The sequence below is a fragment of the Strix aluco genome, chromosome 4 (genome assembly GCF_031877795.1).
Source record: "Strix aluco isolate bStrAlu1 chromosome 4, bStrAlu1.hap1, whole genome shotgun sequence".
In the NCBI taxonomy this organism is placed as follows: domain Eukaryota; kingdom Metazoa; phylum Chordata; class Aves; order Strigiformes; family Strigidae; genus Strix; species Strix aluco.
Genome location: NC_133934.1, coordinates 60,516,953 through 60,529,703, shown reverse-complemented (window position 1 = coordinate 60,529,703; position 12,751 = coordinate 60,516,953). Strand labels below are relative to the sequence as shown.

Here is a 12,751-nt window from a genome sequence, read left to right as displayed (position 1 = left end):
AGACAGTTCAGGTACTCCAAGGGATGAGGGACTGCTCACTAACACCCTCCCTACTAAAAGCTCTTCCCTTTCTACAGCTGCCACCCTCCATGGCTCAAGGAGAGCCCAAGCCCCTTTGGCTGCTGAGCTGGAACAATTCTGCTGTACTCAGAAAGCATTGCCCAGATGAGACCACTACCCCAAAAAAAGCCTTTTTTTTTTTTAAATCAAGAAAGCCATTTGTTTAAACAAAAGCAATACAGAATTGGGGCAGCGGATCCATGCTTCTGGAATTAACTTAACATTTTTAATAGGGAAAAGTACCCAGAGAAACAAAACAGAAATAGGAAGGCTCATCCACAGCTCCTGGTCACTGCACCTCCCCGCTGCATCCTGTCAGACAGGATGGCCCATGCCAGGCTCCCGGCGTGGGCAAGGTGCATCAGCAAGATGTGTCAGACTGGGAGCTGCCTCAGCTCCCCATCTGTGACCATCCCAGCTGTCTTTCTTCGAACCAGCTGCACTACTTGCACTCCCTTGGCTTGCCGTGAGGCTGCCTTTGATGGACAGAAGTACCTGAAAATTCCCACTCCCACCTCAAAAGCAGAGCTGAAAACCCACCCCATCTTTCTTCAGTAAAACAAGGCAGGCTGGGCTTTTGATCATCAAAGTTTTCCTCTTTGGAAGGAGGAGGAGCCGTCTAGTCATGGGTTCATTGATTCCCTGCCCAGCAGGAATGTTTGCTTGGGCACAGCCAAACCGCACCTCTGATGACTGTAACAGGCAGCGCTCTCTCTCCTTTGATATACTATCAGCTGGGTTTATCAGACTATCAGCACAACCTCCCCACTGCAGGTCTCGTCCCTTCTGGCCAGCTCTCCCTGCAGAGTGGGCACGGGCTGTGTGGGAGCTGAGCTCACCTCTTATTTCAAGGAATCTTAACAGCAGGTTTTAAGCTACTTATTTACTTTTTTGGTCTGTGCAGGAAGTCTGAGCTAAAAAAAAAAAGACACAAGTATAATTACTCTGGCACGCCTGCATTCCTGCTCCAGGCTCAGGCGGGGAGGGACTGTTGCTTGTCGAAGCCAGGAAGAGGACTTGATCCCTGGAGATCATCGCCACAAACGTGTGTAACTGAAACCTGCAGCCATGCTGAAACAGATATTATCGGACATGTATATTGATCCTGACCTACTGGCAGAACTCAGTGAGGAGCAGAAGCAGATCCTCTTCTTCAAGATGAGGCAGGAACAGATCAGACGGTGGGAGGAAAGAGAAGCTGCTGCGGACAAGGCTTCAGCAAAGAAGCCACTGCCAAGAAAAGGTATGTCTCTGCCTGCTGGCTGCTTCCCCCTCTGGCACAGATCTGGCCAAGTCAACTGCTCCCTAGAAATAGGAGGTAATGTGTCCTTAAAGTAATTTCTTCTCCCAAGGACAGATCATAGTCTTATTTCCAAACTGTAACTAAACCCACCTGCGATGGGGTAGTTTTGGCCAGACACGCAATGGTTTTACTCTCTGGCCAAGACACTCTGTCCTTGACCAAATTGTTCAAATCCCCTAGCTGGGAAGACGTGGCTTGCTTGCCACCAGGAGATGCATGTCAGTAAGATTCCCACTAAACAGGACCTCTGGATCTGTCTATAAAATAACCATGGACTTGAATGTTTGTCCTGGGGCATCAGATCTGCAGAGGACCCTTTAGACCTGGAGTCCCCTTGCCAGGATTACACAACATGCTGGCTGCTAGCAGGGTAACACTCTTGTCCCAGCTCTCCCCCACGTGCTCTGTTTGCAGGTAGTTCACCCTCACAGTTTGGGGAGGGCAGTGGCAAGGAATTAAAGCAAGAAAGGAAACAGGGGGGAGTCTTCTCCCTTGCCCCCACTCAGAAATGCCCCCTTCACTGACCTGGCTTCAGTACCATGAAATGAAATGGGAGGTGCACGCTGCACCCCAGCCGCACTTTCCCCATGTACAGCTGCTTTTAGGAGAGGCTCTGCCATCCGCAGCAGCCAGGAGGGCACAGCAGTAGGACACAGGCTCTGCATGGAGCTGCCAATCAAACAGCATTTGCCAAAGATCTGCTTCTTTTCCAGCCAACGGGAAGTCAGTGACATGGAAGCTCGGTGCTGACAACGATGTCTGGGTCTGGGTGATGGGCGAGCATCCTTCAGATAAATCGTACGCAGCGATCTGTGAGGAGATCCAGGCACAAAGGGCAAAGCGGTTAGCGAGAGAACAAGGCAAGGAGGGCAGGTAAGCACCCTTCAGATGGAGAACTCGGTGGGCAGACACGAAGGAGAAGGCATTCCTAGGCACCCAGAGGCTGGAGTCTTCTCTGTAGGGGCTGTGGTTACCACTGTCACGCTCAACTTGCAGGCAAAAGGTGCCAGCAAAGGTTGACTTTCTGCAAGTACACACAATGGTGGCAGAGACCAGCTCCAGCCTGAGGTTTGTCCTGGCTCTCTGGGCCTCCCATAATATGGCTCCTGTGTGGTAGTCTCTGCAGACCACAGGAAATGCTAACTGCAGCAGGTGGTGAGTTTGGATTGCACTGATTCACTGACAGGTGTGCAGCAGGACAACAGTTACTCACCACGAGTCATTAATTTAATTATTCCACCTACCTGATTTGGAGATATGATAGCTGCCTGTACACACGTCTCTTCATCGCAGCACTGCTCTGCTCATGTGCAACTTCTTTTCAAGATGCTCAGAGAGCAGAAAGTGAGTCCCTCATGTTCCTAAGTCCTCTCTCTCTTGCATTTCAGAGAGACTGACTCTTCTGTAACATGGTCTCTACATCCACAACCAGGAGTCCTGGGTGAGACAGATCTTTACAGGAATAAAAAAAGCACTGTGGAGGAAAAGAAGGAAGGTGGGAGAAAAACTGCCGCTGCTACAACAGGGAAAAGCCAGGAGCTCGCAAAGGTAGTTTTCCCCCTTTTCTCCGTAACTATCAGAAACGCATCCTTTGAGATCTAGGAAGTGCAGCAAGTCTTGGTTGCTGTAAATAGAAATTTGAAGGAGGAAAAAAGCCAGCTAACTGTTCAGGCTTTTCTTCTGTAGTCAGAGAAGCCGTGTTGTTACATCCTTCCTTAGGACTCAGGAGGTCCCAGTGCTATTCTCAGCTGGGATAGATCTGCTCTGTACCAATGGATAAATTACTCTGAATTACTTTGCTTCCATTCTCTGTGAGTAAAACAAGGGTCACAGTACTTTTCCTCCTGCTCTGTGGCTGGTTTGGATGACTTTTGGGGCAAGACCAGGGAGGCTATCCCAGGATCTGTACAAGCAAGGTCATGGCCCTCAGACAAATCATCTACAGATGAAGATAATTTTACCAGCATCCTCTGACATGCATATTTTAAGTTCTTTTTTTTTTTTTTTTTGTCTTCTAAAATAGTTAGAAAATAACTTATGACCTTGGCAGCATAGGACAACTCCAAATGCAGCAGCTACAGTGTCTGTTTTGCTGTGGTGTTTCATTACAGAAATATTTTTCTCCAGCAATACATTTCTAGTTTTTAACTGGCTACAAAAATCCATTTGCAGAGAATTGAGAAAAAGATGAGTTAAATTAACTACCCATGCAACCAAAGTTGAACAGAAGGAACAGAACACCCTGCCAATTTAATGGGAGAAGTCCAATTTCATTCAGCAGAGTTTTCATTCAGCCTTTTGCTGTTAACTTGTATGAGTGAATTTTTTTTTATTATACAGCTACTCTGTATTTCAGTATAAAAAGCACGATTACTGAAGGCTGGGTTTTGGCAAAGCAGCTCTCCTCCTGCTACCAAAATACTGAAGGGAATTTGGAGTGGCTGTCTCCTTTATCAAAAACCTCTGAGTCACACAGGATTTTTCTTAGCACTGTTTGCTGAGGTTGAGCAACTATGTGGGAGATTTTTTTTTCATTTCAAAGGAAGCTATTAGTCACAGCAAACAAAAAAAAAAAAAAAGGCAAAAAAATCCCCCAACCAAAAATCCCACCACCACCAAAAAAAAATCTAAACTCCTTTCAAAGTCTTGTACATAGAAATAAAGGGGAGGTTATAAACTTTACTATTGTTTTCTGTCATTATATTGTTAGTAATTTTTCCCAGGTTTCTGGGGCTTTTGCTATGAGAAGGAGGGATCCGGACCAAAGACACCTGTTGCATTTTCTAGGCCTGGAGAGAGACCTTTTCTCACTTCCCTCATTAAAGTGCTTTCTCCAAGATTTAGTTCCTATTTCACTATCTGGGCATTGTGCTTTGTCTGCTGCAGGGAATGGGGACTGACCTAAGAAAACAAACGGCTTCACACACTTTTGCACTTTTGAAGTTCCTAGTTTCTTGTCAAGGAGAGGGAAATCGGAAAGCCATGTTCATATTAAATATTAGCCAAGTAGGTGATGGAGATAAAGCGTGTCCTTGGCAAGCGGTGTAGTACAGTTAACTCATTACTCACTGTGCCGTGGGAGGCAAGCTGGGTCCAACAAGGAGGTGGGTGGGTGTTTGCTCAAAGACAGGTCTAACTGTTGGTCTTTAAAGGCAGGTCTCAGCTAGCAGCTGCTGCCAGGGTAGCTAGACTGGTTTGCAGGGAAGCATGAACACAAGATACGTAGCTAGTTGGGTCAGTTTGACAAGAGGGGGTTTGCAGCATTCTATCCACAGCAACACATAAGCACATGCAGGTAAAGCTGTGGACAGCAGGTTCTGCTAGAACTTGCTTTAGAGGGAGGGAGGGAGGGAGGGAAGGGACTGCTCCTTGGGAGCACTTGGGAGCATCGCTTAGCAAATCTAGGTGTGCTTATGACAATCCTGACACCCCTGAGCTCTCCTCCTGTGTTATATTAGGCCTAATACAATGAAAAAAGCCAATGTTTGTCAGAGAAGGCTGGCAAAATTTGTTAACATAAGTGTCACATCTCTGCTTCTGCACTAAACACCTATTGCTCCAAAAAAAAAGCAATGGTCCTAACACCACATTTATTTCTTACTGCTCTTTTCCTCTGCCCAGAAGGAAACCAGAGATGTTCACCAGATGCTGGCAGACTGCCATGTGAGGAAACATGGCTTCCAACAGGTAAGTGGCAACCTAGGATGCTCCTAACACATTGAGTAGGACCCAGACTTTATCCTAAAGCCCCAGTCAGCCTCAGAGCCTCATCTGACCCAAGAACATCCTTCCTCTTGGACCAGTTTTATCCAGCACTGCCACGTTCCTCATGTACAGTGTGACGATTTGAAGATGACACAAAGCAGGCCAGGCTGGCAAACTGGGGAGAAGCACAAGGAGATGGCCCTGATGATTTCTGGTAGACTGTTTTCCCTTACTTCCTCTGTTGTCACCCGCAGTAAAGACATTTCAACATGTTGTTGAAATCAGAGGGATTCACGATAAAGAATGGAGTTCCCAGTATTTCAAGGCTAGCTAAAAAGCAGGATTAAAATTAGGCTGGGACAAAGCTGAACGTACTGTTTCTTTCACAGGTGAAGGAAGCACAGAGGAGAAATTCAGGAGAAGAGACCACAGTCCACCAGGAGGCAATACCACAGAGCCACCCCAGCTTGGAGAGCCAGAGGACACTGCAGAAATCGGATGAGAATGAGCCTGAATGGCAGGAATCCTGTAAGATTTTAGGATGACCTTTTCCTATAGGGCTTGAGAAATCCTAGGGCTCTGTGGGGTCATCTCAGTCCTCCTCCTGCCACAGTGGAACTGAATAACCAGTCAGCAGGTGGAGAGTACTGCCAAGAAATACAGCGCTTCATTATCAGAAATATTTCTGAGTCCACACAGCAGTGCGACTAGAGTTGGGCAGGGAAACAGAAAATTTTTCTTACAGAAACTATATTAAAACAAGCAACAAATAGGAACCACATGAGTATAGCCAGGATAATTAATTTTAAACTCGAAGTTGGCCTTTTCAAAGACTTTGCAGTAGCCATTGTTTTTGAGGACAAGGATAATGGGTGACAGGGACTAACTAAAAAGGGCTTCCCGGTCATCCAAGCATGACCCCACCTAAGCAGAGCCCTGCTGCGCCATCTCATGTAATGAATCCCAACAATAGGAAGGAAAATGGCAAACAGTATGAGACTTGCAGTAGCATCCATCACTGCTGTCAAATAGTTCCTGAAGGAGAACCTTATGCATCTTTTTCCCTTGGTTCCTTCCCTGCTGTTCAGTAGATGGCAATGCTGTACTATTAATTGTTTCCACTACAGGCCAGGGTTTTTATTTTTATTACGGATAAAAAAAAAAAATCTGAAGTTGATTACAAAAGCAAGGAAAGAACTAGCCTAACTCAGACTGACTGGAGAGCTGGTTACTCCTACAGACTCCAGAATGAGCTGGACCTAGACAATCAAGGCAATTTTACAACAAAAAAAGCCAACCCAGCCAAGTTCTCCACTTTCCATAACAGTTTCAGCAAGACTCCCTCCAAACCTCAAAAAATGATCAGCACTTTCAAGGATTGATTTAGGGTCATTTCAGCAGCTTTTATTCCATACGCTCTCCCCTGCCACTGGCTGACATGAAAGTCACTACAGAAATCTATGTCTGAATCAGAAGTCAGCATCCGAAACAAAACCAGGTACTCTATATGTACAAAGGGACCTGGTGTCCAGAAAGAACTCAGATTTTTAATCTCTTGAAGGAATAAAAACTGGACTCTGCTAAGTAGCAGATGCCCAAAAAGTGATGGGAGACATGTGGCAAATGGTCTCACAACTGAATGCATCTCACCTTGTGAAACAGGTTATTCTTCCACTTCACCAAGCAGGAAGATGGCCAAAGGGCAGCAAGCTTAAAACTTGCCTGCTTGTTCGCTCCTGTAGGACTCCTTTTCTGTTCCAGTGAGGAAATCCAAGGCAGCAGATGAGAAGAGACGCTCCCTTGCACGGCAAGCCAGGGACGACTACAGGAGGCTTTCGCTGCAGGGCATCCACAGAGGGAAGCAGGCAGATATTTCCAAGGGTGCAACAGCAGGAGATCGGCGACCGCTCCAATACCCACCTCTTCCCCCCAAGCCTAAACTTCTACCTCCTGTGATGGCAAATGGGAGAACAATTAGGTAAGGAAACCCCTGTGCACTGTGGAGGGGAGAAGGGATGATGTTCTTCTGCTCTAGCATGGGATGGTTGAGATGGGAATGGTTAGCTTGCTTTCTTGCACAGAGGAGACACCCCGCAGGGAAAAATACAGAGCCTAGGCTGTATTCCAGCCTAGGTCTGTGGTGAGGCTTATTTGTTCATCCCTGGAGGGTAAGAGGTTTATTTAGTAGAGCATGCTAAACCTAGAGTGCATACATCCTCTATGCTAGGTGTCCACTGAAAACCTATAATATTGCTGACAGCTGCACTAGTGTAAGCCTTCTGTTTAGAGCTGTTCTTAACATCCTGAAAAACGGTAAGTCCTGCCAAGGACTCAAAAGCTGTCACTTGAATTTGATGCACTAACCATGGTCTTTTCTAACAGAAAAGAGGGAGTTCAGAGGACAATCTCCAATTCCACTGAAGAAAACATCATCAGGTGGTTCAAAGAGGAGCAATTCCCTCTTCGAGCTGGTTATCAGAAAACCACGGATATGATAGCGCCTTGGTTCCATGGTGAGTCCTGAGCATTTCTGCCCCAACCCAACTCTTTACAGCATTGTTTCTGCTAACAGGGTGGGCCCAGGAGCTTTTCAAAGGTGGCTAGGTTTTCCATTTTAAATATCTATGAATGTAGTTTAAATTCCTTTAGCATTATGACAAAGGGCAAGCTAAAGTGTTAGAACAGAGGCCAGATCTTCAAAATACCCTGTATCTCTGTGCCACTCCTGCCTCCCTGTACTGGATGCATGGATGCAAGATGATCAGAGGGCTGGAGCACCTCTCCTATGAAGGCAGCTTGAGACAGTGGAGTTATTCTGCCTGGAGAAGAGAAAGCTCCAGGGAGACCTTATAGTGGCCTTCCAGTACCTAATGGGGACCTACAAGAAAGATGGAGAGGGACTTTTCACAAGGGCATGTAGTGATAGGACAAGGGGTAATGGTTTTAAACTGAAAGAGGGTAGATTTAGATTAGATGTAAGGAAGAAATTCTTTACTGTGAGGGTGGTGAGACACTGGAACAGGTTGCCCAGAGAAGTTGTGGATTGTCCCTCCCCGGAAGTGTTCAAGGCCAGGTTGGACAGAGCTTTGAGCAACCTGGTCTAGTGGAAGGTGTCCCTGCCCATGGCAGGGGGGTTGGAACTAGATGATCTTTAAGGTCCCTTCCAACCCAAACCATTCTATGATTCTATGGTCACCCTGGTAACTGTTTGGACCAGGGTGAGAGATTTGGGCACACCTCATCCTTGGCCCCAGGTCATCCTCCCTCCATACGTGCTCATCACCCATCACCTTTCCATCCGGTTTCCAATGGGTCATTATGATCCCACCCATCTCCCTTGCTTTGGAAACCCCTTTTGTCCCAGACTGCAGCAATGAAAGTGTTATTGTAACTGGGCTTTCAATGCTCGCATGGCTTTCTGACAGGACCTGTGATCACTCTCTGCACAGCCCTGCTGTACTGGAATCAACATACAACACACTGCAGTGCCATTCTCTCTCATAACACAGAAACTGCACTTTTGAGCCCTGCACGTTTATCATTCACAATGGGGCGAGTCTGGAACAGTTAACATAAAACACAGTTAGCACATGGCCATAGTCTGCTACTAGCAGGGACAGTACTGTTCTTCCTAGGCTACTGGGCAAGAAAACAATGCAAGGGATGGAAATGCTGTGGACTGGTTTTAGAGCAGTAAAGCAGATTTCTTGTGAGAACTGTTCCATCCAGCCCTGTACAAATGCTTTTCTCCCTTCAGTTCTGTGTTTTGGTTTTGAACAGGTATCCTAACCTCTAAGAAAGCAGAGGAGCTTCTGAATAAAACAGTACCGGGGAGTTTTCTGGTCCGGATCAGTGAGAAAATCAAAGGCTATGTGCTCTCCTATTGGTCTGTGGAAGGATGTAAACACTTTCTCATTGATGCCTCCAGTGATTCCTACAGCTTCCTTGGAGTAGACCAGCTACAACATTCAACACTGGCTGACCTCGTGGACTACCACAAGGTGAGCATCTAGCAATACATTCATCAACTGTTTAATTGCCTCATGGCACTTCAAAATAAGAAGGAATAGATTCCGTTCTTTTAAAGTAGGTAACTAGACCCATTTTAGCTGCTGTTGGGTATCCTGTGTGCTGCTCCAGAAGGGTATGCCAGCCTGATGGGTACATCTCAGGTGACCTAGCACATCCTAAATATCTTAAACCTGACTCACTCCCCTTCAAGTGTGCAGAACACTTTGCACACAGGGCTCAAGCTACTTACACGCTATTTAGTGGAAATGCTGTTAAGGTGAGAAGTGACAGCATACTCAAGCAGACTCCTTTTTTTGGACTCTCTCTGTGGTTGTGGGGTCCTGTCAAGTTGGGTAAACAGAGCATCCTGCTTGCCTCCAGCTTCAACATGAAAGAGAATAAGGTATCTTTGTAATATCAAAGCAGGCAAGGTGTGATACTGAGCAAAGATAAAAAATAGAAGGGAAGGAAGAAGGTTGGCAGGTTCTTGCAACAATAACTGTGGTGTTTACTAGCACTGACCACAGTTATATGGGCTCCAAGGAGGGCCAGATGGACTCTTCATTCCTTTACTGTAAGATCTGCCCAGGGACAGGACAATCATTTTGCCTAAAGGTTCATTTAAAATCTGTGTTTCTTTTAAATAAGGACCTAGCCTAATACAGACATGAATAAACAAAATTGGACATGAGGAAAATATCTATGTTCATATGGAGCTCTACCTGAGCTACCTGATCTTGTTTCTTGCTTGGGTTTCACAGTGCAGGCTCAAATTGTTGAAAGCAGGAGCTATATGGCTATTGGTACCAGAGCCAGAGGATTTAAAGCCTGTCTGTGCATATCTATATTAAAGATAGAGCCATGCCCGCTGTCTGCAAAGAATCCTACAGACCTCCTGCACTACAGCAGACGTGGGCAGGGTGAACCCACTCTGCTGAAGTGCTCTAGTGGGTTCTGCTTACCACCCACTGGGTGACTGTGAAAGAAGGCAAGTTCCCACTGTGCATCTGCTACTAGGGTGGAGAACGAGATGGGAAGCAAAGACTGTACTCAGGGAGTTCACTTGTTAGAACAGGGCTTGCCTGAGCAGAGGGCATGTGCTCACTCCAGCATCCTCCCTTGTCCCTCCAACGCATCCAGGAGCACGGTCCACAACCACCCCGTCCTGCTTACGTGCATGCTGCACAGTCCTCGCTCCAGCCCTTTTTAGGCAGGGCAGCATTTCATGCCATAGAAGCTGCCATTGCCTACGAGACGAGCACAGCTCTTCCCGAGAACTGCCAGAGTCATATCACTGGGTTACTGCACCGAGCACAGATGTTGTTTTATGACGAAAGAGGTCAGCCATGTGGGTCCTTCCCCAAGTTCCCCAGGGCACTGAGCTGTATCACTCAGTGGGATGAACAAGTTCACACCGTAACAGAGGCGGCGAGACTGCTGTCCACCCCATGATGTTGTGATAGGTGGGTAGTGCCTGTTTGAAAGGTGGTGTCTGACCATATTCTGTATCAACAGGATGAACCCATCACTTCCTTGGGCAAGGAGCTGTTGCTTTATCCGTGTGGTCAAGAGGACCAAGAACCAGATTACATCTCTCTTTTTGAGTGAACCTCCCGGTCTTGCTATACAGTCCCATGCTTGTATTCACAAAGACTGAACTTTGAACTAGAGCTGCTGATGCTTACCTGAAATGGTTGCCATAAGTGCCTCTATTTTATATCCCTCACAACAAAGCGGTGGGAGGATAAGTACTGTTTTGGGCTTGTCATATCAACCGAGTTAAAGGATTTATGAGCCCAGCAAGATGCAAAGCACCTGTATGTATCCCACACAATAGAGTGAACGAGGTGATGAAGTAATCAGTTGAACAGGGAAGTACTGTCACATATTTTCAGTGGGTTTTTGCAGATTTTCTGGGGGACTTCTGTATTCGAGCTGCCTTTTGTTCTTGAATGTAAGGTTGTGTGCCATCTGGGATATAGATTAGTATCTACAGTTGGATGAGATCATACCTTCCTGAAGGCACAAAACAACTTGGAGAGGTGAATCGGTCTTTATATAGTAATTTGCATAATGTGAAGCTTAATCCTGTAAAATGCTGGGCCCTTGGAATCAAGGATGTTCAAGCCAAACAGCCAAGCAAACCCTCAGTGCCTTTCAGTGAAAGGTGTTCTCTGTGAAGAGGGATTTTTATGAAAAGTGCATTTTGTAAACTACTTTAGCCTCTGAATATAGATCCTTGCTCTTTTAACCTGTATTTAAATCCCACACTGGCCTTTCTGCACAGAGAGGGATTAACTTTTTGCAAAGGAAAGAAGAAGGGATACAGGAATATATATGAAAGATTACCACATGTACAGAGCCTAAAAAAAAATGTAAGAAGCAGTGCCTATATCAGTATTAGTACAGTTTACAGAAGAGTGTTTGCCAGTAAAGTATGCTATTTTCCAAAATGGAGCTATTTATTGCAAGTTGTGTCCAGGTTACTGAGATGCATCTGGTGTAAACTTTAACATAGAACTTGTTCTTTCAACATCATGTTCTCACTTCGTATCTGTTACCCTACTCTTTAAATACATAATTCAGAATATTGGGGGAGAGGCTGGACAGAAAGACATCACAAATTAATTCTCACCCAGATCCCCTCATGTTGTTGCACATGACAAACAGTACAGCTGAGGGTGGTGGTGCAAATCTGCCAACATCATTTTTCAGAGATGCAATCCTCAAATAGTGAACAAGAGTCAATCTTGTTTCAGTTGTTTACCTGTTCCCTTCTTTCTGTTGGATCAGGGGCAATCTGCTTAACCTGAGGAAGCAGTCAAAAACTTCAGTCTTATATTGATCTGTGTTTTGCAGAATACAGATTAAAAGAAATAGTTGTGATCATCTGGTCTTAAAATTTACAACTCTGCTGATAGGTGGTTTCCATGCAAGGAAAGAGGGGATAACTGCACTCCAGTTACAGCAGGTTTAGCTTGCTAAAGTCTTAATGTAAAGTGAGATTCTGAAAGTAACAACACTCTGGCAGAGCAAATGACTTAAGGAAATTCTTGAGCACTATATCACACATATCAAAGAGATTTTCAACATAATCTGCATCAATCTTGAGGGTGCTAGATTATTTGTAGGGGAAAAAAAATCCCACCTCCCCTCTTAATGAACTGTTTCTTTTGAAAAATATGGCCAAAATAAAAGGTCATTCAGAGATCCTAGAGAAAAGCTAACACCTGTTCTCATGTGAAGAACATGCCATAACTGTTGTCCTGCTGGAGACAAATCAAGTGTTTTGTATACCTATAGGCTGGTAAAGACAGGGGACAAAGTCTCCTTTAAAAAGACAGTTTGAGAGGCAGGGTGTTAACTTGCAGAAATAAGGTGCAGATTGATCTGGCATGGACACAGCAGGACGCGATCAGTTTTAGCTCTAAGATCTATAGTGGAATTCCTCAGGGTTTGACCTGCTGACCAGTGGACTGGTAACTTCCCATACCTTCATATTATAACTACTTATTTGCAAATGTTGGCTCCATGGAAAGCCACTATCAGTGTTCACATCTATCCCGCATGTTTGAGAATCATGCCTCAGTTTTTTAAAGACTCCCAGCTTCACTTGTCTGCTGTGAAGGAAGAAACCTGAAGTTTTGTACCTACACATCTAGATTACTGCAC

The 12,751-nt window shown here is 45.5% G+C and overlaps 1 protein-coding gene across 2 annotated transcripts; it reads left to right on the top strand.

Moving 5' to 3' along the window:
* The first annotated feature begins 880 nt into the window (after nucleotides 1-880).
* Nucleotides 881-11,614, top strand: SH2D4A (SH2 domain containing 4A). Of its 2 annotated transcripts, none has more exons than XM_074821448.1 (9): nucleotides 881-1,303; nucleotides 2,077-2,236; nucleotides 2,752-2,911; nucleotides 4,988-5,050; nucleotides 5,458-5,596; nucleotides 6,830-7,046; nucleotides 7,451-7,581; nucleotides 8,849-9,069; nucleotides 10,595-11,614. In XM_074821448.1, exons 1-9 carry the CDS (start codon nucleotides 1,129-1,131, stop codon nucleotides 10,685-10,687), a joined length of 1,359 nt encoding a protein of 452 aa, XP_074677549.1. In that variant the 5' UTR covers nucleotides 881-1,128; the 3' UTR covers nucleotides 10,688-11,614. The 2 variants fall into 2 exon arrangements, with proteins under 2 accessions (XP_074677549.1, XP_074677548.1); XM_074821447.1 differs by having other exon boundaries at nucleotides 4,985-5,050.
* Nucleotides 11,615-12,751: the final 1,137 nt, after the last annotated feature.